Source organism: Lycium ferocissimum, unplaced genomic scaffold (assembly GCF_029784015.1).
Source record: "Lycium ferocissimum isolate CSIRO_LF1 unplaced genomic scaffold, AGI_CSIRO_Lferr_CH_V1 ctg60, whole genome shotgun sequence".
Classification (NCBI taxonomy): domain Eukaryota; kingdom Viridiplantae; phylum Streptophyta; class Magnoliopsida; order Solanales; family Solanaceae; genus Lycium; species Lycium ferocissimum.
Window position 1 is genome coordinate 38,700 of NW_026726189.1, and position 24,147 is coordinate 62,846.

The 24,147-nt window shown below is 34.7% G+C and overlaps 1 protein-coding gene across 1 annotated transcript; it reads left to right on the top strand.

Annotated features, from left to right (window-relative positions):
- The first annotated feature begins 1,804 nt into the window (after positions 1-1,804).
- On the top strand, positions 1,805-23,271 carry LOC132045135 (ABC transporter C family member 13). The gene is made up of 37 exons (XM_059435674.1): positions 1,805-1,919; positions 2,689-2,729; positions 2,815-2,902; positions 4,560-4,715; positions 4,793-4,924; positions 5,559-5,659; positions 6,587-6,653; positions 6,956-7,213; positions 7,715-7,784; positions 8,400-8,460; positions 9,288-9,375; positions 10,449-10,567; positions 11,722-11,819; positions 12,293-12,359; positions 13,719-13,836; positions 13,924-14,040; positions 14,126-14,206; positions 14,291-14,539; positions 15,302-15,403; positions 15,476-15,543; positions 15,774-15,905; positions 16,005-16,152; positions 17,109-17,389; positions 17,567-17,723; positions 18,216-18,391; positions 18,466-18,577; positions 18,703-18,726; positions 18,813-18,842; positions 19,514-19,636; positions 20,081-20,179; positions 20,353-20,445; positions 20,539-20,649; positions 20,723-20,884; positions 21,470-21,657; positions 21,816-22,005; positions 22,090-22,257; positions 22,850-23,271. Exons 1-37 carry the CDS (start codon positions 1,881-1,883, stop codon positions 22,928-22,930), a joined length of 4,395 nt encoding a protein of 1,464 aa, XP_059291657.1. The 5' UTR covers positions 1,805-1,880; the 3' UTR covers positions 22,931-23,271.
- The last annotated feature ends 876 nt before the right edge of the window (positions 23,272-24,147 follow it).

Here is a 24,147-nt window from a genome sequence, read left to right on the forward strand (position 1 = left end):
ATATTCAACGGAAATTGATTGTTTGGGGCCTAGGATTTTAAAAGAAAGACACCTTTTTCTTTCCTTGCTTTTTAGGTGACATAAAAGTTAATGATATCTTAAAGTTAAATCTGACATTTTTTTGGACATGTACATTGGACTTCAAGAATTTTCAGAATCACCAATCTTGTTATCTTTGCTTTCCCTAGAGTTAATCCTAACATGTGATGTCCAACACAGGCTTTTGGCTGGTGGATTTGTGACTTTACCACAAAGAATCCGTAAAAGGTCCACTCCAAAAGCGATTTGCACCTTGCCATAGTGGATTTGTTTTTTGAATCCCTCTTCACTCTTTTTTCTTCTCTATTAGTATATTTTCTAAAATTTAAAAAAGGATTTCACTTGATACAGTCCTTTTTTTTCCTGATAAAATTAATTAATTAATTAGTGTTTAGTTATCACCCTTTTTAAAGAAAAATCATATTTTTCTCTAATAAAAGTTATTAATTTGATTCTTTTTTTCAACAATATAAAATCAATCATTTAATGTTCGACTATTCATATAATCTTAATCTTAATTATAATCCAAACAATTCTTTTACCCAAATGTCACCCTTTAAGTTAAAGAATGGCGATGAGGAATCATATTCGTAATTTGAGAGGCTATATTTCTTCTTCTAAAAAGTTTCAGTCAAGTCAATTGTTAAAATCAATAGTCTAGTGGAATAGAATGTGTTATTATTTCTATATTCGGGAAAGGGGCTGAAATATAATCGAGATTCTTGAATAATTAATTTCCAAAGATTATATTTCATTTTATAAAAACTTAAAATCAATGTTTAAGTGGGAGAGAATGAGTTTTTCTTCCTACCTTTTAGCTTTAAAATTTCATGTACAATTGCTGAATATTTTCGCTATAACAAGGTGATAAAATTATTTTTTATCATATTAAACTAACTAAATTTACTCACTATAACAATAACATCATAAAAAAAAAGTTATTTTAATTGTTTAAACGACGCAAATAAAAAAAAAGTCACTTGATGAGAAGGTTCTATCAACATAGAAGATAAAATTGAGTGACGTTACTATTACAATGATAAAGTTTAGTCATTTGAATGTAATAAAAAATAAGTTTTGTAACTTTACTATTATAATGAATAAAATTAAACAACTTTTTCATTATAGTGCATATAGTTCAATTATTTTAAAATGATAAAAGATAATTATGTAAATTTTGTTAGTATAATAATAAAGGATCAAAACTAACTCTAGCTTTTCAGGAAAAAAGTGGGCTGAGGAGTTCACTATGGAAAGAAGAGATAAAGTAACATTCGTTTTTGGTTATGGAAAAAATCGTGACAAGGATAGATAAAGATTCCTTCATCTTTAACTAAACGTCTTGAATTTGAGTTTTAGATATGAAAAATACCTGATAAAGCATACTTTTTCTTTAAATGTATCGTATGCAACACGAATTTGAATTAGTTGGGCTTCAATGCAGATGCATGAAAATCGCCTAGGAAAAAAGTAACACTAATCGAAAAAACGGAAAAAAAAAAAAAAAAAAAAAAGGCAACCGTTTAAATGGGGAGCTTTGGATCTGTTTACCTTAAAGGGTTTATATTTTAGCCTGCTCAGCTTTAAGTTGCACCATACCGATAAAGCTTAAACTTTAAAGCAATAGCCAGTTAAAGTAAAAGTAGAAAAAGACGAAAATCACCACAACAGATTCAAGCGGGCATGTGGAAAGCAACGAGCAAAAGTTGCGGATTAGACAAAAATGATCCATAAACCCGACCCGCATGTTGATTTGCCAACTTTCTTTCTTTATATATAATGTCATCCATCTGCATGCACTACTCTTGCCAGTTTACTTTCCACTTCCACCGTTCAATTCCATGGACTTGATGAAGCGTCTTTGTCCTCACTCTCCATACGTATGTTTTTACTATTTGCCTAATTCCCACTAATTTGATTACTCTCTATGATCAGTTTTCAGTTTATACATTAAAAAGACTGCTCTTTTCTTGAATTTTTTTGACGGTTTTTGTTTCAAGAATTCAGTTCTTCCTACTTTTCTGGCATCCTTAATTAGTAGGAGTAGTATTTAATTATGAACTACAGAAGTTAGTTGTTTTCCTCAAACATACTTCCTATGTCAGTTTTCTTTTGCGAATGTTCAAGATCAAGATTCTGTCTGGTTCTGATTACTATACAGAGTGGGATAACTTTGGAAATTTTCTTTTATTCAAGTCTTTTACTTGGTTACATTCTTGACTTCTTGTTGTGCACAGTAATCCTACTACAATTTATAAACATCCTCTGTTGGCCTATTCGCCTTGATGTAGGGTATTCTTTTGCTTTTAAATAATTCAGTTATTTCTCTTCCCTGGGTTTTTCTCTCATTCTTTCTCCTATATTTTCTTAATAAAATAGGAATTAGTACTATCTTTTTTCACTTTTTATTATCTGGAGATATTTCCGCTTCTTTCTTGAGATTTTCTTTGCTAGTCTTCAAGATCCTATCTGGTACTAAGACGATCACTTCTTGGTGTAACCTTGGTCCTTAGTTCTGAAACTTCAAAAATTACTCTTTTTCTTGAACCTCTATTAGTAGAGATGGAAAATCATGCTTTATATCTTGCTACCATTATACCTTGTGTTTGTGCTATTGACCACTTCCTGTTTTTTATTTCTTGGGGTCAGGTATGGAATAGCGATGGAGTTTCAGAGTGTTTCAGCAACTTATATCCTTAAATTAATGTTTTTTTTTTCTATGTTAAGAAAGATATGTTAATTGCAGTAATTGTTTATTACCTTAATCATGTTCACAGTTTTAGGTTTTGGAGCTAATATCTTGACTATTGTCCTTGTTGCTACTATAGGAGCAAGTAAAAGGAGTGCCAGAGATGGAAAAAGGGTATGCTGCATTTTCATTGCAAGAGAAGTTGATTCCTTTCACCATTCCGCTTAAATTGGATATTAAAGTTTCTACACATTTCATATAATAAATGTAGCCATTCCATTTAGGAAAGTATATTTCATTTGGCATGATCCATATGGGAAGTACAGCACTTAATTAGAATGCATCTTAATAAGCCTTCGTATCTGATTGCAAAATCTGCAGCGTCTATCTCTATTTCTTGGAGAAGGGAGGGTGCGAATATCATTCCTCCACGGGTTTTGGGTTGGATAATCATCAATCTGAGTTCGTCATCAAACTCCTAACTGTTGAAGAAACTAGTTTTCCTGTACCTTACATTGATCATGGAACTCTGTTTATGATGGTAAACATAATCCAATTTTGCAGAGGTCCAACTGAGTTTTCTCATTAAAGGTAAATGGTTGTGAAGACTTGCAACAAAAGCAGGACAGTTTGGGGAGAAAAGTGATCGGAGTAGAGTATGGAAGAGATGGGGACAGGCGCGTACTCGGATGCTGATGAGTTATCAGAATTCATTAGCTTCAAATTAGGGATCACCATCATATCTCTCTTTTTCCAGCACGGATATCAGTTTCTTGAGATTTTATCATTGCAGGGTTTTATGTAGGTTAGCCTAGACACGACGGTTATAAAAAGGAGTTTTGTATAGATTAATGAATATCTGATCATAAAGAAGGTTTTCCGTGCTATTTTCTGGCTGTGTAGGAAGCAGTGTATAGTCAGGAACGCACAATCATATAGTGTTGCAGAACTTCTTTTTTTTTTCCACCAAAACTAAACACTTTGTATTACTGCATCAACTAACCACAAAGTTCAAATGTACCATTAGCATCATGCACAATCCAACTTGGTATAAAATTCTCCCAAAAAATACAAGCGCTCTTTTGGCTTTCATAGCAAGACAACAGTGCCACTTATTTTGATTGAGCTATAGCTGCAGATTAATTATCTACCACATGCAATTGCTTTTACCTATTAGATAACGTCAATTGTTTCTTCCCCTGATATAATTAACAGGAAATGAGGAAATTTATCAGGTGTTTGGTGTTTTGTGCAAGGACAAGTGTAACAATGTTATCTCTCCATTTGTTGCTGTCATGTAGCTTGGAAAATGTAGTTCTTACAAGTTTTTAAATCACATAGGTTTCTGGCACATAAGAAAGAAGGCTAGAGGTGAAAATGCACCTAGGGAAGTGTTCTTGTCATTTATGTTTTGATTATGTGCAAGGAAACAAACGAGGGTCTTTAATAGGGTTCAAGACCCTGTGTAGAAGACTGAGGGTTCAGTTTGTGTTTTATGTGTTTGGGTGAAAAATATAGGGTCTCTAGCTGTTTGATTAGATTTCTTAGAGCCATTTTGTTTTACATAATTGTACTATGAATGTGATTTCTTGGTGCTTTATGGAGTTGGATTAACTTAAAGAAGACAACATAGTATTTTCTTCTTTATTTATGATTAGATATTTCAATTCTGAATTGCCTTATTTCATGTTTTCCATTCTCTTAACTTTATAACTGCACTTTTTGACTCATAATTATGCAAATTATTTCCATGGAAGTCTTCACTCTATATAGTTAGTTTAATATTTTCATGAGGTGTTTCGTGGGCTAATGGTCTACAGGGATCAAACAGGTACCCCTTCTGTTAAAGGTTTCCTTGCATCTTATACCTGCTTTGGGTGCAAGCATGGCACTCTACGACATGATTGTGCTAATAAAAAAAATGCTTGACAGTAATCATGTTCAGTATCATGAATGGCTCTTCAGGTTCTCACAATTCTCAGTTTGGGTGAGATTTTCACTTCTCTATCACATTATGAATTTGTTTGCAGTGATTCCCATTTCTCATCAGGCATACTTTTTCAGGCTACCATTCTGCTGGTCTTGAAGTGTGGGTACTGCTATATTGTTTGCTGCAACCCCATCTTATGTGTTTGGTGGATGTTGAAATTTCTTCTTTTAGTACCTCATTTACAAAGAGATTTTACTTCTCTTCAGGTACAACTTGTCATTTACAGGAAATTTTATATGGCTTTCACTGCACTGAGTTCTTTTAAGATGGTGGACTTGTTGGATCTGTGAAATTTACTTTCTCCAAGAGATATATTTTTATATGGTGGTAAATGCATTAATCAGTTTTACGAATGCTCCTACAAGTAAATATGCTGGATCTTGTTGCACTTCAGAATCAGTTTTTTTTTTTTTTAAAATTCCTGAGGAATGCGTTGAGCTACTGTTTATTACTTTTAACCCAAATTCATGCATATTGGTACTTGTTGTGCATTGGCATTTTTGTGCTAAAATGTTTTTTCTAGGCTTGTCTAGTGCTATACTTTACAAGTATGCAGTAGATTACTGCCAAAGCGGATTAATAGATTCTCTACAGCAAGCTGAAGCTAAAGGTAGTTTATCACCTTATGAATCTTTTTGGTCTTCATGGATATACACCCTAAGGTCTTCGAACCAACATCTTATGTGAGAGAAAGTATCTGTTCAGGAGGAGGTTTTACTGGTCTTGAACAATTGTCCATGTTCAGCTCTTGATACTGATCTGCTTTACTGCACACATTTATCACCTAGATTCTGCTGACAACTGAATGTTGAAATAGTCGAATATGATTTTCTGTTACAGGTTCTACTATGTCTTAAAGAAAGCTTCACTGCTTTAATGGATATGTGTTTTGGAGTTTCGATTAATATAATCAGAACTACAGCAAGGCCTCAGAGTAGTAGGTAACTTCCTCTTCTTGTTTTTGACATTATGAGTTTACAATGATTCAAAGATCCAGCTATGGTTCTGTAATCTGTGATCCTAGCCTCTTAGTGCAGTTGAGTAACCACATATGCATAAAGATTATAGGTTACCTGACAGATGAGAGGTCAAAAAAAGAGAGTCATCCTAGTAGGGAGAGGTGCTGTTTAATTTTGAGAAATTAGAATTTTGTGCCCTTGATGAAATACGAATATATAACCTAATAGCATGAATCAGTGAATGCAAAAAAAAAAAAAAAAAAAAAAAAAATGAAAGATACGTTTCTTGAATTAAAACAATCAAATGCAGTGGATTTTAGCATAAGTGCTTTAAGTGTTGAGCTTGGAGCTTGGCTTCGGGTCCGCAGATCGATTAACGGAATGACCTCCTATTATTTGTAATCCAAAATGGAATCATAAAACATAGTATTCCAATCTTCTATTACCTTGCTAAGTTGATATGGATTTACGTCCAGGATTTGTGTATTCAACCAGCTACTGGATATGTTAAACATTAGAACATTGATAATCATCTAATCCCTTGAATGCATGCTGCTTTGACTCTCCGAGCTTTCTAAATTTTAATATGTATGCATTAAATGTCTTGCATAAGTTCTCATAGAAGTTCATTTACCTACATTGTTTTGGATGATATTATTCATGCAGATGCATAGAAGTTTTTGCTTTTTCAACTACCCGGATTCATCATATATTTATTTATTATTATGTATTCTCGATGTAACAATATGATCTGACAATAATTGTCAGATTTTGAAATTTTAACTATGTTGATCAAACAGTGAATGCGTTGCTAAAGTTAATTTATCCAGTAGTTAATACATTCATCTGTTTTTTTTTCTTTTTTTCTTAATTCATCACTAACTTCATGATTAATTGAAAAATAAATAGTTGCATGGAGGAGGAATTACTTCTGCCGAGTAAAATGGACAGTGGTCAAGGTAGTTCCAGAGGAGTGGTATGTATATCTTTTCCATTCATTATATGAGATTTTTCATGCTATTTATTGAATTCCGTCATGGGATTGTTGTAGCATGAAAACACTGAGACCAGTTTTACCACTTTGGAGATGTCAGAAAATACTAGTTCCTTAAAAAATAAGTTACAAATTCTATACTTTTTCTGTATGAAAATGGTGCGGAATCCATATTCGTTTTTAATTTGCACACAAACTTTGGTTCCTCATAACATTTTTACTTTCTGTTCTTCTTTCCTCTGTTTATTCTAATCTTGGAACAATGGCTTTCATTGGGATATTAGTCAGAGGGAATTATATGCAACTGCTGGGATCTGATAGCATTCAAATCTATCAAACCTGTAATGGAATGTGGAGTCAAAAGGCAACTTAACTTTGAAGATTTGCTTGAGCTACCCATTGATATGGATCCTTCATCCTGCCACACTTTGCTGTTGACATGCTGGAAAGCTCAACAAAGAAACGAACATTCTCATTCTTCATTAATCAAAACAATATGTTGTGCTTATGGATGGCAATATTTCCGTCTAGGTCTTCTGAAGGTAATAATTATTGTGACCACTTTATGTTAATCTTGGAAAAATAAGGAAGAACCAATGCGTCCATGTCACCAAGCTGATGCATTTTTGATGGGACACATTTTTTTACCAGCAATCCACTGTATTAGACGGTTTATTATCTAAACATACTACAAACAACTCTATGTAACCAAATCAAATCCTTTTCCATAACCTATTACTGGACAATGAGAGTCAATTGAATAGGACAAGGGAGAACTGCCTACTGATTCCATAAAGGTTTATTCCAGAGAACTTCTGCATGTTGCAAGCTGGTAACTGATGAAAGTTTTTTCTGCTTTAGGTGACTAACTTCTTATATTGCATACCACAAGTTTTTGGTGTTTTCTTACGTGGCATCATATGCAAAGTTTCTTTAGAATATAGGGACCAGTTAGATCTTAAGACCAATATTTGAATTTGATGATGCATTCATTATTCAAAAATAAAGTACTGAATTGTTAATACCTTTTCTCCATTTTGTAGGTGCTTAATGACTGTCTCGGTTTTGCGGGTCCATTGCTTCTCAATAAGTTGATTCGCTTCCTCCAGCAAGGTTTGCATATACAATTATTTCATTTTATTTTCAGTATCCTTCAGATTCTGAATCTACTGAACTTAATCCATGTTTTTCACGGGAAAAGTGATACTTCTCTCTGGTTTTGGAGCTTTCATATTCCAAGACAGTTGTTTTTTCCTGCTTTTCAACTGACATCAAAATTAATGCTCTGCGATCAGAAGTTTTCTGAATGATTACTCTTGTCAATCATCATAATGCTTCCATAGAATCAATTCTAACCTGATATTAGTACGTGTACTGTTAAAATTTTCAGAATCAATAATCTTGTCCCCATTCAGTTGCTGCATGTCCTCTTTTAGTTTTTTAATGCAGATGCTTTCTCCCCATCAATCATTAGAGTGTAGATTTTTAGTTGAAGATACTGCTTTCTTCTCCTTTACAAGGACTGTAGTATTTTCCAGTCTGACGGTGTTATGGCCAATGGTTAGCTTTAATGTTGTATATCATCGAACTCAATTTAGCATAGATCAATTAACTAATCATTGGACAGGTCTGCCAGATGCCTTCATGACTGTTCATCGGTTCTTCTTAAACATTCTTCTCAAGGTCGAATGACCCTTCATGACTGGTGTTTGTACTCTTTATCTACAGGTTCGAGAGACTATGATGGCTATATTCTTGCACTATCCTTGGGCCTTTCTTCTGTCTTGAAGTAACTATTAATCTTCTTTCCTGGAATTCATTTTAATTTTTAGTTATGATATTTTTCAGCTTTTTTCAAGTTTCTCAGCTTTTTTCAAGTTTTTGTCAAACTACATGTTGTTCTTGGTGAACTTCGTATCAGAACTTTAGTTACTGACAGAATTCTGACGCCCAATGTTATCTTGCACACACAAAACATGAAGAAAAAAAAAGAGAGAGAACTGTGTGAATTCTAGGTTGCTCGTTTATCAGCGTTTTGGATTTCAAGTTATATCTTCATGTCATAATATACATATCTAACTGCTTAAGTTTTTAGAAAGAGTCGTGTTCATATATATATATATATATATATATGTGTGTGTGTGTGTGTGTGTGTGTGTGTCTTAGAAGCGACGTCACTTCCATGGTAGGACATACATGTAAACACAATTGATCTGGGATAGATGTAGGCTTTTACTTTCGAATTTGCTGTTATCGACATTTTTGAGAGTGGAACATTTCACCTTCTATCTCTGTATCTCCAGCCTTGTTAGAATTTGCTTTATTTTTTTACTTTTTTGAACTTGAGTTTTACTGGCAAATGGGAAGTGGATTTTAACTGGAGTTCTACCCATCTCGCATTTTCTTTCTTTGGAAATGTATACTTATTGTGGCAAGCTTTCAACCTGAGTTTTGTTATCTATATACTGAATACTTCTCATACTATCTAGCATACATCGTGTCTTTCTCGCATCTGTCTGACCATTTTAGTTGTATAATTTACATTGTAAGATATTATTAGTCTCTGATTTATGACACATTGTCTAAGTTTCAGAAGTTCTCTGTGTAATGCTGCAGATCGTTCCTTGATACACAATATACTTTTCATCTTTCAAAGCTCAAGCTCAAGCTAAGATCCAGTATCATGAGTCTTATTTATGGAAAGGTGAATCTTCTTTATCAACAATAAGCTATTATCAGTTCCTTCTTTATTATCTTCAACAATCTGTTGTATAGCCACACATTACAGCTGTCATACAGGATCATGTTGTATCTTCATTTGTGATTTATATCGTGAGTAATTTTCACTAGACCATTTAGATGGTAAAGTGGCATTTGTAGTCTCTTTAAATTTGGACAGTGTCAGGTGCTTCTTTCTTGTCAAATGAGGAGGGTATTTATTGTCATTGCTTTCTAACGAAACGAGCTTAAATCTTGAGCTTTCAGATACTAGGTCTTAGCTCTTTTACGTCTGAAGTATTTGAAATGCCTATCTAACTGAAAATGTCATTATTTTCCTATGTTCTCAACTGAGTGATTCTTGTCTTTAAAAGCCTAAACTGGAAATCTTTACAATAACAACTATGCTTCAGCCCCAAACAAGTTGGGGTCAATGATATGAAGCCTCATTCACCATTACTCCATATGATCTCATCTCTGGACAATATTAACAAAATGAAAATAAAAAGCACTACAAGTTCTTTATATTTTCTTCATTCAGATTATTTCCATCTGGATATTTTCAAACTTAGAATATGTTTGACCTAAAATGAGAATATTGACACCCATTTTATGTTCGGTTAAAGCGAGTATATTAGGAGTATTGAGCTCTTCAGATAGTAGTGTATGATTGACCATGATTTGAGTGTTGTTCTTATACTAATTTTTGTCGTCTAGAGTGACAACTGAGAAAAATAATACATTGGATATTTTTGTTCCATGTAAAGGGTGTCCCACCGGTCTTCAAAACCTAAGGCTAGGTAGGAGGGACAAGTCCCATTGCAAAACCTAGGGAATCCAGGTGGAGAGTACCTTGTTATTTGTCTTTTCCATTTTTGAAGTATAATGGTCATAGAGAAAAGTGATAAATTGACCTTTGTCCTTCTATAGGTATGTCCATGTGTCTACCACTTTTTTAAACCTAAAGGAGCTTTTCCTTAGTTTTCAAACTTCAGCAGTAAGTGAAAGTTTTATGGCTACATGATATTAGTGACTAACAATGCCATTTTTCTTTTCAAGTGTCTTTCTGTTAGTTTGGCTGAGAGATCAAAATTTTCGGAAGGAGAGATTCAGACATTTATGTCCGTGGATGCTGATCGAATTGCGAACCTGTGTAATAGTTTACATGATATGTGGAGGTTAGTATTCTCTATCTTGAGAAGATCAGTCACAATGCAATTGGTCCATTCCCCCCTGCCCCCAAACCCCCCGCCCCGCCCCCACCACCACAATAAGCTATACAAAATGAAGATGTTATAACTTCCTTTTGCTTGCTAACCTTCTTATGATCAGTATCCGAAAGATCTGAGTAAAGGCTTGATTCATGCAGTAGTGGATGCTTTTTATTTTATAAGTTTCAACAATTATTTTCTGTGCATATTTCAAACATTCTTGAGAAATTTTTTAATTGCAATTTGTCATTTGCACTGTGACCGGAAAGAAGAAAATGTTTCGGGAAGTCGGAACCAGTTAAAAAATCATTATGGTTCAGTGAATGATAAAGATTCACTTATTGTCTTTCAGTAGGTAACTTGAAAGCCACGATTTAAGAGAACTCAATGTAAAAAGGTAGCATGGCTAGCAAAATTTGAGTATGAATTAACGTGTATCTGCTGGCTGTGCAAACAGTTTCTTTTATCAGTAGCTAGCTGTACGCAACCATGTTCTCTAAATTTTGGATATTGTGCTATTTATCCTCTATGCTTTTTACTTCATTCAATGAAAATTGGGTATGATGGGTTCATATTTGTGTTGATGCATCTTTAACTTTCTGACTCTGTGTTACCATTCTTTCTTACTCTTTATGCATATTTGCGACTGTATATTCATGTATTTTATTTGATTAACAGTGAAATCCCACAAAGTGGGGTCTAGGAGGGTAGAGTGTATGCAGACCTTACCCCTACCTTAGGAAGTAGAGAGGCAATATTAAATGCACAATTCTTGATCCTATTGTTAGTTTTTCTTGGGGATAACTAATGATAAATTGTTGCTAAAAGAGAGTGGACCTGCTCCGCAAAATGTTGAACATACGGTATGTGTTTAGTCAGGGTTAATGTAGAGAAAGTATATGTTCATTTGTATTTTTCTTGTGTCATTTTCTCTTCTTGTTTCTTTTGTTGTTAAGTGCATCTATTCAAGAAAAGCGGAGGTTTTTTTCAAGATCTACGATAAACTCACTACACCTTCTCGTGACAAAGAGTGTCTATTTGAAATGTGATGAAGCATATTTGGATGTCGTCCTTTTTCCTTTTCCTTGGTTACCGGATCTATTAATCATGAAATGCATCAGTTTGCCATTGCAGATTGGAATTGCTCTTTATCTGCTGTATACACAAGTCAAGTTCGCATTTCTTTCTGGAATAGCTATAACAATCTTGCTAATACCAGGTACTAGATGACTGATATAGAGTTGAACATGCTGCAAAAATAATTGACAATTTGAAGCTAGTGCGTTTGCCTAAATACGAGTGCATATGACAGAGACAAGTATATGTTTTAAGTTGGTCTGATGGAAATACGGTGTCGCGATAATACTAAGTTTATGGATAACTTGCTTATTATTGGAGAATCTGTAAGTGATAAATAATACTGATTAGTTGTCACTAGAAAACATTGTTGATATGCTTGCAGATTAGTTTTCCTTGATGCGAGGTTGATGAAGGTTTAGGCCTTAGTTTGAGGAGCAATTTATGTTTTTCAACTTATATAACTCATCAGCATCAGTAATAAAATCAATAGTCACCGTATATTAAGGCCTTTTCCTTGTTTGAGTTAAAGGTTGATAATTGGTTCTTGATATGCCTAGGTCTTAATGGTTTAGACAATTCTAGAGAAGGCTTGATAATTGTTATTTTATGCAGTTAATAAGTGGATTGCAAATGTTATTGCGAAAGCTACACAGAGCATGATGGAGCAAAAGGATGAAAGGTATATGCCCAGAAACTCTTTAGAGCCTTGCTGGATTTCATTTTAGTATATCACCTCATATGGGGCTATTATTTTGATTTCATTTTTCTTTTTCTTATTGTTTTTCTTCTTTGCTCTATTATTCATTCCTGAAATGTATCTTCATTCATTATTTAATCATTTCTTATAAGAAAAATGTATGTTCATTCATTATTTGAACATTTCTTATTAAAAATGTATGTTCATTCATTATTTAGACATTTCTTAAAAAATATGTTATGCTCATTCATCTTCTCTACTTGGTCAGTATCATATTGGAAAGAAAAGTGTGTATAGATGCCCATGTTCAATAATTGCAATTTTACAAATTTATTTTCTAAACTTGGCATGGAGGTTGTAGTTTCACTACCTCAATATGATCACATCTTTTAACATTCCTTTTGCAGTTTTTTGTCGGTGATCTGTAGTTGCTATAGATTATTTACAAAAATTAAGTAGAGTCAATCAGTTTTGTTATTTTACTGAAACTAAGCAACAGATCACATCTTATTGGTGATGTTATTTAACTTTGTTGAAATTATTATTATGCCTTTTTTCTGGAGTATCAAGTGCTTGGTTTGCTCACAGAAATCAAAATTTATGTGTGCGGTAAAGGGAGACATATAGATGAGAGCAGATAGGTTAGATATGTCCAAACATTCGAGGTGTTTACTGTGGCTGGATGTTAGGTCAGATCGCAACTAAAGATACTAGATGATTGCTGGTAAGGAAGAATTTTATGACACAAATGAACAGGTTGAAACAGTTTTTTCCTTCACAAAGGCGAGATGTCTTGGATTGTGGTCTTACATCAGTTTATATGCTGGATTTAGAAGAATTGAAATAGAGGCCAGCGATAATTTTGAAGATTGATTATTACATGTTCCACCTGCTTAAATTCATTTTGAAGGTCTTTACACACTTAATCAGCAACAGTTTCTGGAAGTATTGTCTTGTAAGGAAGAATTAGCTTACTCAAAATCAGATAGTTTAAAACTGACTTTACTTTAAGCTGCTGACTTTCCATAATTAGGTTGATGCTGTCCTCATGTTACTAGGGATGTTCTTACATTATCCATCCTGTTCCTTCACAAATAAGAAAGGGCTGGTTGGATTCTTTTCAGAATCAAGCTGATAGTTCTACTTGTTGAAGGAAGTATTTAGGAGACAGTTGTTTGTGTATAGTTATTAGGGTGGGAAGGAGTGAAATGTCTTGGATGAATATCGCGTGCTGTTTTTTTCAATAAAAAATACAAAAGAAGGGATGAGTTACGTCTTTTGAGTTTATGCAATTAACATTCTCTATATTTATTACGATCTACTGTTCATGCCTCTTTACAGGATTAGAATGACATCGGAGATTTTAACACACATACGCACTTTGAAAATGTATGGTTGGGAACTACTTTTTGCAAGTTGGCTAATGAAGACGAGATCAGAAGAAGTGAAATACCTATCAGTGAGACAACATTCTTCCTTTTTCTAGTTCTTTACGCTTGATAGTAACATGAGTCGTATGACTTAATTCTTATTATTTTTATGTTAGACTAGGAAATACTTGGACTCGTGGTGCGTTTTCTTCTGGGCAACAACACCAACACTTTTCTCGTTGTTCACATTTGGACTCTATACTTTGATGGGCCATCAACTTGATGCAGCAACGGTACAATCACAGATTCTAAAGTACTTGCTTACTTGGGCCATTTTTTTTAAATCATATTTTCCCTCATTGTTTGGTTATATTGCAGGTTTTCACTTGTGTCGCACTGTTTAACAACTTGATTTCTCCATTAAATTCATTCCCTTGGGTCATCAATGGGTTAATTGATGTAAGTTGTGAAAATTCTTTTGTCTGAGAAATTATCCTCCTTTATTCTAAAATATTTTTCACTTTTTTGTTTTTGTTTTTGCAGGCTGTAATATCTTCTAGGAGGTTATGCAAGTATTTATCCTGTTTTGAGCAGGAGACAAACATGGAAGAACCAAGCAATTGTTCAATTTTCTCTTGCTCTAATAAGCAGAACAAATTACAAGATATGGCTGTTGTCACCCATGATGCATCTTGCACATGGTCGAGCAGTGACCAGAACCAAATAGATTTGGTTTTGGATCCTGTTAATCTTCTTATTCCAAAAGGTTTACTGGTTGCAGTAGTTGGAGAGGTGAAACTTTGGTTGATACTGTTTATTAGTAATTTATTCCATATCTTTGAGCTTATAAATGTAAGAAAATTTGGACCAACCTGCCTCATTTGATATGAAATTTAGAGTATCTTAAAGCTTTGTTCTATGTTTTTCAATTTAAGGTTCTCTTTTTACCATTTACAAACTTTTGGGTTATGCAGTGACTTTTCAGAAGTTGATGCAGAGAAAACAAACTAGACGATATAACATTTTGAATCAAGAGATATTTGATATATGCATACTTTGTCTTAGAAATGGATAATATGTTTAGAATTGTTATTGCAAAGCCTCTGCTTCTTTCTGGTGCAAAAGTTCGTTCTACCTGAGCTAGTGAGAATACTGTATATGTATGACTTCCTGTTTGGGGTTTTTCTTTCCACCGTGTCCAGTTAGATGAAGTTGGAGATATGATTATAATTGCAGAAAAGAAACTTGAATCTATATCTGTGTGATCCTTCTATGCTGATACTACCTGCAGTCTAGCACAGGCACCTTCTTTACTTTAGTTCACCTTAGTACCCAGTTTGGTGGTTTTAACTGTACGGAAAGAAACTATGGTTGGTGCAATATAGACATATAGTACAATAAGAAGCTATACCTCCCTTTTCCAGCATACGAAATGGGTGTAGCATGTAATGCACTGATTTTCTTGGACATGTAATGTTATTCAATGCTTCTTCTCTGCAAGGTTACTTTCTAGCAAAACTATTGTTTCTCTTATTATGAATCTCTTTCTTGCAGGTTGGGTCAGGGAAATCATCCTTGTTGAATTTGATTTTGGGGGAAACGAGGTTAATCAATGGATCTGTGAACCGGAATGGTTCTATAGCATATGTTCCGCAGGTGTGAACAAACTGCTGTTAGATTTGATGTGTTACATAGTAGTCCTGATCACATAGTTTGCCTGTTTTTCAGGTTGCTTGGATTCTCTCAGGAACTGTACGTGATAACATTTTGTTCGGGAGAGAGTATGATCCAAGGAGGTCTCTTTCCTTTACCTTTCGACAAGGCAATAAGAATGTGTTTGGATAGTTTCAGTTGCATTCAGTTGTTAGTTCTCAATTTTGCATTTCCAAAGTCCCCATTCTTCTGGTTAACCTCACTGTTCTTTGGGATGATATTTTGTATGCCTTGGACCCTTGAAATGCAATAACTGAAGGTTTATTGAGGAGTCACTACTTAACATAAGCTTCTTGGATTTTGATGGGAGCAGATACTCAGAAGTTTTACGAGCTTGCTCCTTGGACTTCGATATTTCCAGAATGACAGGAGGTGATATGGCCTTTGTTGGAGAGAAAGGATTTAACTTATCTGGTGGACAGAGAGCTCGTCTTGCACTTGCGAGGTGACGTGGTTCTCTCTCTTCAAATTGCAAAGGTCCTTGTCTAGTGACTCTGAATATTGAATTGTCTGATCTTCTGACAACTTTTTCTGTATCTGACAGAGCTGTTTATCATGATGCGGAAATTTACCTGCTTGATGATATCCTTAGTGCAGTTGATGCACATGTTGGTTGTTCAATTTTACATAATGCAATTCTTGGCCCTCCAATGAATCAGCAGACGCGCATCCTTTGCACACACAATATTCAGGTTTTTCATTCACCAACTCCCCTTTTATGCTGAATCTAATAGAGCTTTTTGAGGTTTCTTACGTACTTCTTTTTTTAACTCATTAAGTTTTTTTTATTTCTTTTACAAGAAATGCTGAAATTCCAATTCCTGTCAAAGATTATAAGGAAAAAAAAAATAGAAAAATATTGATAGGAACTTCTATTAAGTAACGAGTGAGTGAAATAATCAGTAGGGAGATAATTTGATGCTACTTTGTATATGGATACGACCCGTTGGTTTTTCATGGCTCATCATATTTGCAAGTACGAACCAGCTTGCCTTAATAAAAGACTAGTTGATATAGCTAATTGAGCTTGATAATGCACATGAATGTATTGTTGTCATGCAATGAGTTGTGCGTAGTTCAATGGTCCATGTAATAGGTTTTTTTCTATATTCCGCTAATAGTGATCAAAGTTACAGAACAATTGTTTCTTAATTCTGAATTGTAGTCAAGTACATAATAGTAATAGTTATTTCCTGTTTTTAATGAAAATGGCTCATTTGAACAAGGATCTCTACGTCAAGTGTAAGACCTGATTTAAAATTTACTCTCAATTGACCCCGTTGCATCACTGGAAAATTTATATATGCAGTGTTATTCGTCTTTTCTATCTAATGACATGATGCTGATTCATGCACCAACATTATGTTGATGAAGCAATGATTGTATATTGGCATTTTTGAGAACTCTAGGTAAAAAAAGAACTGGAAATGCATCAATAATTAGAAAAGATGCATTTCTGTTTTGTAATCTCTTGTTCAAGACAGAACTAGAAATGCAATTATAATCAGAAAAGATGCAGTAATCTCAGGCACAGCTAACATCTCTGTTAATAAATTGACTAGACGTTGGCAATTCAGAGGAACAGTCATTTAAGATATCTAAAGTACTGCTTGGCTTCCATATACTAATTTATTCATTTACTTTACAGGCAATATCTGCTGCAGACTTGGTAATTATGATGGATAAAGGACATGTAAAATGGGTGGGAAATCCAATTGAGTTTTCTTGCCCCTCTGATGTAGCATTCTCAACAATCGATGAACTTAGCAGTTGTTCTGAAGTTCAACAGCAGGATAAAAGATCAAATATTTCTAGTGAGATCCAGCAGAAAATTTCAGAGGGTGATTTTATATGTACTCCTGATGGAAATCAAGTGACTGATGAATCAGAGGCTCGGAAAGAAGGAAAAGTCGAAGTCATTGTATACAAGTGAGTTGTCATTTTCTTTTAGTGTGAAGTAATTCTTCAACAGCTACACCTTAATCCCAAGCGAGTTGTAGTTGCATATGGATTCTCGCTATCCATGTAGCCATTTGATAAGATATGGAACGATCCTGCCAGTGACATATTTTCAGTTTGATGATTTTATCATTTTATGTCTTGCAGGAGCTATGCTGCTTTTGCTGGTTGGTTCATCACGGTTTTAATATGCCTCTCTGCAGTTTTCATGCAAGCTTCTCGTAATGGAAATGATATGTGGCTCTCGTACTGGGTTGATGCAAGTGGAAGAAACCAGAAAGCTTATTCAACAACTTTTTACCTGGTAACTAGCCAACTACTTAAATTCTGAAGATCATCACCAAGTCATTTTCTTTCCCCAGCTTTATTTTCCTTTACTCGGATTATCAAGGATTGTTGTAGGACTCACCTGAAGTAGAAGAATAGTGAAGAGCTCTGGTGTTGCTTCATATATTCTTCTCCTACTTCTCCTATTATCAAGAGAAGAGAAGATCTCATTTTGAGATGGCACGAGGCTTTCTTAGAATTCTATTGGGCCTAATCTCAGAAGCAATAATTCGGTTTCTGAAGAAAGTGAATTTTTTCTTAGTATTTTCAACACCAAAGTTTTTACCAAGCATAACTGGTTTCACCTTGTACTAAACATAACTAGTTTCAGCCCCTTCCTCCTCTCATATCTCAAATGAAAAAAAGGTGGAATTGGAGAAGGCACCATGCCTATCTGGTGATATACAGCTCATGTTTAGCCATATGGTTCTCAATTCCAGTTAGCTTAATGGTTTTATTGATGTTGCAGGCTGTACTCTCTCTTTTCTGTCTGGCAAATTCCTTGTTAACTTTAGTGAGGGCATTTTCATTTGCATTTGGTGGTCTACGTGCTGCTGTTAAGGTGCATGATCGATTATTAGAGAACCTTATGAGTGCACCTATTAGCTTCTTTGATCTAAACCCATCTGGAAGAATTATAAACAGGTACGTCAGATACGCTAAGATTTAAAAAGTTCTTTCTTTTGTCATGTAATATGTGTACTGACTGGACTATACAGACTGTCATCAGATCTCTACACTATTGACGATTCTCTTCCCTTTATTCTCAACATTCTTGTGGCTAATTTTGTTGGCCTCTTGGGGATTGCTATAGTTCTGTCATACGTGCAGGTATAGCTAGTTCCTTGTTGCAGAAATTTTCATGGTTTCTCTTTTACAATTTTTTTTTTGAAGTACTGCAGTCCAATTTTTGCTTGCTAGAACTTCTGTTTCTAATAGGTTATGCATATATGCAGGTCACATTTTTGTTTCTGTTAATGCCCTCTCTCTCTCTCTCTCTCTCTCTCTCTCTCTCTCTCTCTCTCTCTCTCTCTCTCTCTCTCTCTCTCTCTCTCTCTCTCTCTCTCCTTTCTGGTACATCTACAGAAAATTACAGGTATGTTACAAATTTCTATATATCTCACTGATTATCAGAGACGGACCCACATGGTGCACAGGCACATGTCCACCCTGGTGTAGATTGTAGTACATAATATCTGGAGAATTTAGATATAAATCTTATTGGCACCCCTTTCGATATATATGCACTGGTTAAGTCCAAGCTTGGAAAGACTCTTTTTCATCATCTAGTCACTTCTCCTAATTGAACCAATTATATTTTACATTGATATTTATGTATCATCTACTTCAATAGAAGCATCACTATGTAACATATTTATTCAATATAGCTTAGTGAAACTTGGGATAGCAATTTCGAAGAAACTAGGGATTTTTCTGTAAGATATATATGGGTATTCATGGGTAGAAATTTTGCAAGTACATTGCATCTTTTAACCTATTCATGCTGATTAAAATATGAACATTATAGGTCAATCAAAGTTTCTCTTTAAATCTCTTTTTATATGTCTTTTCTTGTTAAGCACAATCTGAGAAGTCATGCTATTGATCCACATTACTAGAATATCAATAGAGGTTATTAAGATGACCTTTTTCTCAAAATTCCATATGAAATATTTTGATGCGGAATGCAAATCTTTGTCACTGGAATAGGTAGTTTCACTTTGCCATACTTTGATTTGACAGAATAACTGAAGATAAGATCTTCAGCTGTACTACAGGTCAACGTCGCGTGAGTTGCGTAGACTAGACAGTGTATCTCGATCGCCTATATATGCATCTTTTACGGAGACTCTGGATGGATCATCGACAATAAGAGGCTTTAAATGCGAGGTAATGGTGCCCTGTTTTTTAATTAAATGACTTCACTTAGATAGGAGCATCTCTGTCTTTTCTTTTAGAGGATATAAATTTTCTTTCCTACTTAATGAGAGCTTGTATTTGTGCTTATCCATTCATATAGATTTCAGGTGTCTAACACCCCTATTCCATAGAGGAACAGTAAGGTTGCAGTGAATGTTAAAAGGCAGTAGCTTGGTAATTTCCCTTGTACGTCACAGGATTAGGGAATGTAGTTTTTCTCATGCTCTGTAAACAGCGTCATGAAGAGCACTTTCTGGACTCCTCTTATTCCCCGACAGAAAGACCCTTTGCTATCCTCTATGTGGAAATTATCTTTCTGAATGCTCTGTATTCCAACTTTTCCAAAGGAGAATTTTATGTCCAACCTCTGTGTTTCGCCATTCGGAAATTCAAACAAACTCTATTGTTGGGCAGGATCTTTTTCTACTCAAATTTAATAAGCATCTGATGACATATCAGAGGACTTCGTATTCAGAAGTAGCAGCAAGTTTGTGGCTCTCCCTGCGCCTTCAGGTATGTGTTACACTTTCAATGCCACTACCATTTTCTTAAGTTTGACAATTGACTTGTGAACATTGGTGTGCACACATTTCTGATTTGTGTACTTCATATTGTAATACTCAAAAATTGATGTTTTCATGACACTAGATGCTATAGTTGTTACTGAAAGATTTCGACATTTTCAGTTGCTGGCAGCTTTTATCGTCTCATTCATTGCAGTGATGGCAGTTATTGGTTCTCATGAGTACCTCCCCATCAATTTAGGTACTCCAGGGTTGGTAAGTTTCTAAGTGCTTCTTTTGCTCTTGACCCTTTATTGCAAAGCAATCATAATCTTCTCTGAATTTGATGTACCGATTCTATGTGAACAGGTTGGCTTGGCTCTCTCATATGCGGCTCCAATTGTATCTTTACTTGGAAGCTTCTTAACAAGTTTCACAGAAACAGAAAAAGAGATGGTTTCCGTTGAGAGGATCTTACAAGTAACTAAATTGAGTTAATATTCATAAATGTTTATCACACAAATTGAGAACTCCTTTTTACTCCTCATTCTAGTATATGGATGTTCCTCGAGAAGAAGATGTTGGAGGTCATCTATTACATCCACAATGGCCACATCAAGGAGACATCAATTTTGTCAATGTGACTCTGAAATACAAGCCACAACTGCCTCCTGCTTTATGTGGTGTTTCTTTTGCCATTGCTGGGGGAACACAGGTCCGTTTGTCTACGTTAGATATCTACCATATCCTTTAGTTGGAAATTTAACACTTGCAAAATTACATGTCAATAAGATGGCCTAAAATAGTCTAAGAGAGATGATGGTTGGGAATTAAGTAATTGTAATTTCTTTGTTTTACATAAGGACGTGCTCTCAGGAACCTTGTATGAAGATAAAGCTAATTCCCTAACACTGTTTAGTGTTTCCATTATCCGGATTCTCTTGTCATTAAGGGTTATTGATGCTTATGGTAGCTTTGAGAAACGTAATAGTTTGTCATCCGGATTATCCAACCCTTAAATGTCGTGATGGATATGCTAAGAAATTGTACTTTTGCAATTTGTAAAGTTTACTGTACTTCTGTTTGGATTGTCTTGGAGAGTTTTCTGGCACTAGGGCAATGTCATGAGTCCTTTCTTTGAAGATATCAAGATGATCAAAAGTTTCAAAAGCTATATTTCAAGGCATGGCTAGGAGGGATGGGATTCAAGTGGTGTGATATTTTGTGTTTCTTTTCTTGAAGTGTTAGCTCCTCTGGTTCCAGTAACATTGAAGTTAAAGGTTGTCCTGGTATCTATCAGGTTGGTATAATTGGAAGAACGGGTGCAGGAAAATCCAGTATTTTGAATGCCCTATTTCGACTCTACCCAACATGCGGAGGATCTATCATGGTTGATGGGGTAAACATTGTTAGTGTTTCTGTAAGATATCTTCGTTCGAGCTTTGCTGTTGTTCCCCAGGCTCCTTTTTTGTTTGAAGGATCAATAAGGTAAATGGCATAGAGATATAATATTTGTTATGTCTTCTATGACGTACTGTCTTGCAACATTCCCTTACTTTTTTCCTTCTGTAACACCAGCACTAACCAAAGCATGTGTTTATGTTAATGATGATTGGTTGGCAATATGGCTTCCTTTAACATCTTAGGCAAAATCTAGATCCATTGCAAGAGTATCGGGATTTTGAGATCTGGAGTGTCCTAGAAAAATGCCACATCAAGGAGGAGGTAGAAGCAGCCGGTGGACTGGATGTTCAACTAAAAGGGTCTGGAATAGTATTTTCTGTTGGTCAAAAGCAGCTACTCTGCCTTGCACGTGCTCTCCTCAAGTCCTGCAAGGTCGTATAATGTGTAAATGGAGTTGCTAAGGAGGTGTGTACGAGAAATGGAGAGGAAGTACTGACAGTTTACACTTTTCTGCAGGTGCTTTGCTTGGATGAATGCACGGCAAATGTGGACACTGAAACAACTTCAAAACTACAGAAAACTCTAGCCACTGAATGCCAGGGAACTACAGTTATCACAATTGCTCATCGCATTTCCACAGTTATGAACATGGACAATATCCTGATTTTGGATCAAGGGTTTCTGGTAAACTTACTGTCTTGACAAGAGCTTGCCTATGTTTAAACTATGTCTACACGTAGAATGAATTATAGGAATATAACTAAACTAGCTGACTGGTAACTAAGTCTCTTCGGGTTAATTATTTACGATTCTACTTATCTGGAAAATAGGGCAGCACAATGGTCAGTCATTATTCTTAACGACTTAATTCTGCCCATCATTTGTTTATGGTTTCATTGTCGTTCACTGACATGATAGAGCCACTAGGAAAAAAATCTTCGTTTTACATCACAAACTTGATTTATGCTTTGCTTGCTTTACCTCCATCGTTAAGGCTCTGATATGAACAACCAAACAAGTATTGGCACGCAATTTAACGCGTACCCACTGTATGTTGATTTGTCCAATGAACATTCTTCAATTGTTAAATAGGTGCATCTCATAGAGAAGTCAACTGCCTAATCTTTTTGATCTGTCAGACTTACGACATTCTTCGATTGTTAAATTGGTGCATGTTAATAAAGGAATAGAAAAAGAACGACCGTATCATGGTGCAAGTCCATATTTAAGATGCTAATATGTCATCCAAATTGAGATTCCTTTTCTTGCTTTACAGGTTGAACAGGGTAACCCGCGGGTTCTTGTAGAAGATCAGTCATCCATATTTTTCAGCTTTGCCAAAGCTTCAAAAATGTGATGCAAGTATCTCCGATGATGACTCGAGTTTTCGAGGACTAGTTTGGCAACCGGAAGGAGCTGTATAGTAGAGCTACTCAGAAACTATCCGCCTTCAATCTCAATCTTGTGTTACTTCTAATTCTAATAGTTGCTACTTGCTAATGTACTAAGGTGCTGAACTAATTTTTAAGTATGAAGTTGCTGTAAAACCATTATCTTTACTTGAAATGATGCTGGAAAAAAACTTGGTAAATGTTCAAGGTTATACTTCTATGGACTCGAGGGAATAACTTTACAGGACATGTACCACTAAGATGTTCTTTTTCACATTTTGGTAAAACTATCTTCGAGTGACTTTCACACTGATTGAGCAAATATATAATGTTAGGCTGAACCAACAAAGCATATGGATATCCTAACTCTTTTTTTTTTTTTTTTTTTTTTTTTTGTTGAGGAAATGACTTATTATGACAATTTACAAATTGAATAGAAGAAAATGACATTTTCAGATCTCTCATATGAAAAATCAAGATCTTATAAAAAGGACATAAAATTAAAAACAAATTTGTAAAGGTCTACAAAATCATTTCTCTTATTTTGTTTCTTTTAATTACTATAAAGGCTATCCAACTCGAACGGAATGAAATGATATAGCCTATAGTCTCTATTAGAATTTCCTTTTGAATGAAATAAGACACTTTTTCACCTACATGCTTTCATTGGTCACTGACCAACAAAAGGAGACACAAAGTTGGACTAATTTTATTTTCAGTAGCTTCCATCAATTCAAATTTTCAATGATCAATCTTGGTCATTAGCATATGCTCATCTTATAGTGGACCATCCGCGCGTCAGCCATAAGTTAAAAAGAAAAGGAAGTCCAAAATTAGCTTTTTTTTTTTATGTGCCTGGAGCATAGTGAAATAGAAACTCAAGATTAACTTTCTTGGCTTTAGATTATGGGGTTCGTTTGATTGCAAAGTATAAGGCATTATATTTATAATATTCTCTCAGTTTATTTTTACTTGTCCACTATTTCAAAAATAGATTTTCACTTTTACTTGTCCACTTTCGCATATCAAGAGAAAAATAATTTATTTTTCCTATTTTACCCTTAGCATTAATTACTCATTCCAAATCATTTTCCAACTCCATTAAAAAGTCATACACCAATTAATATGGGTATGATGGTAAAACATGTACTTCATTTATTATTTTTTAAGGGATGTGCAAAGT

What these genes read in the sequence shown, in the direction of transcription:
- LOC132045135 (XM_059435674.1), top strand. Translation starts at nt 1,881, where the DNA reads ATGGACTTGATGAAGCGTCTTTGTCCTCACTCTCCATAC. An exon ending in GGCCTTTCTTCTGTCTTGAA is followed by an intron (nt 8,461 to 9,287) that starts GTAACTATTAAT and finishes GTAATGCTGCAG; the next exon opens with ATCGTTCCTTGATACACAAT. An exon ending in AAGAAGTGAAATACCTATCA is followed by an intron (nt 13,837 to 13,923) that starts GTGAGACAACAT and finishes TTTTTATGTTAG; the next exon opens with ACTAGGAAATACTTGGACTC.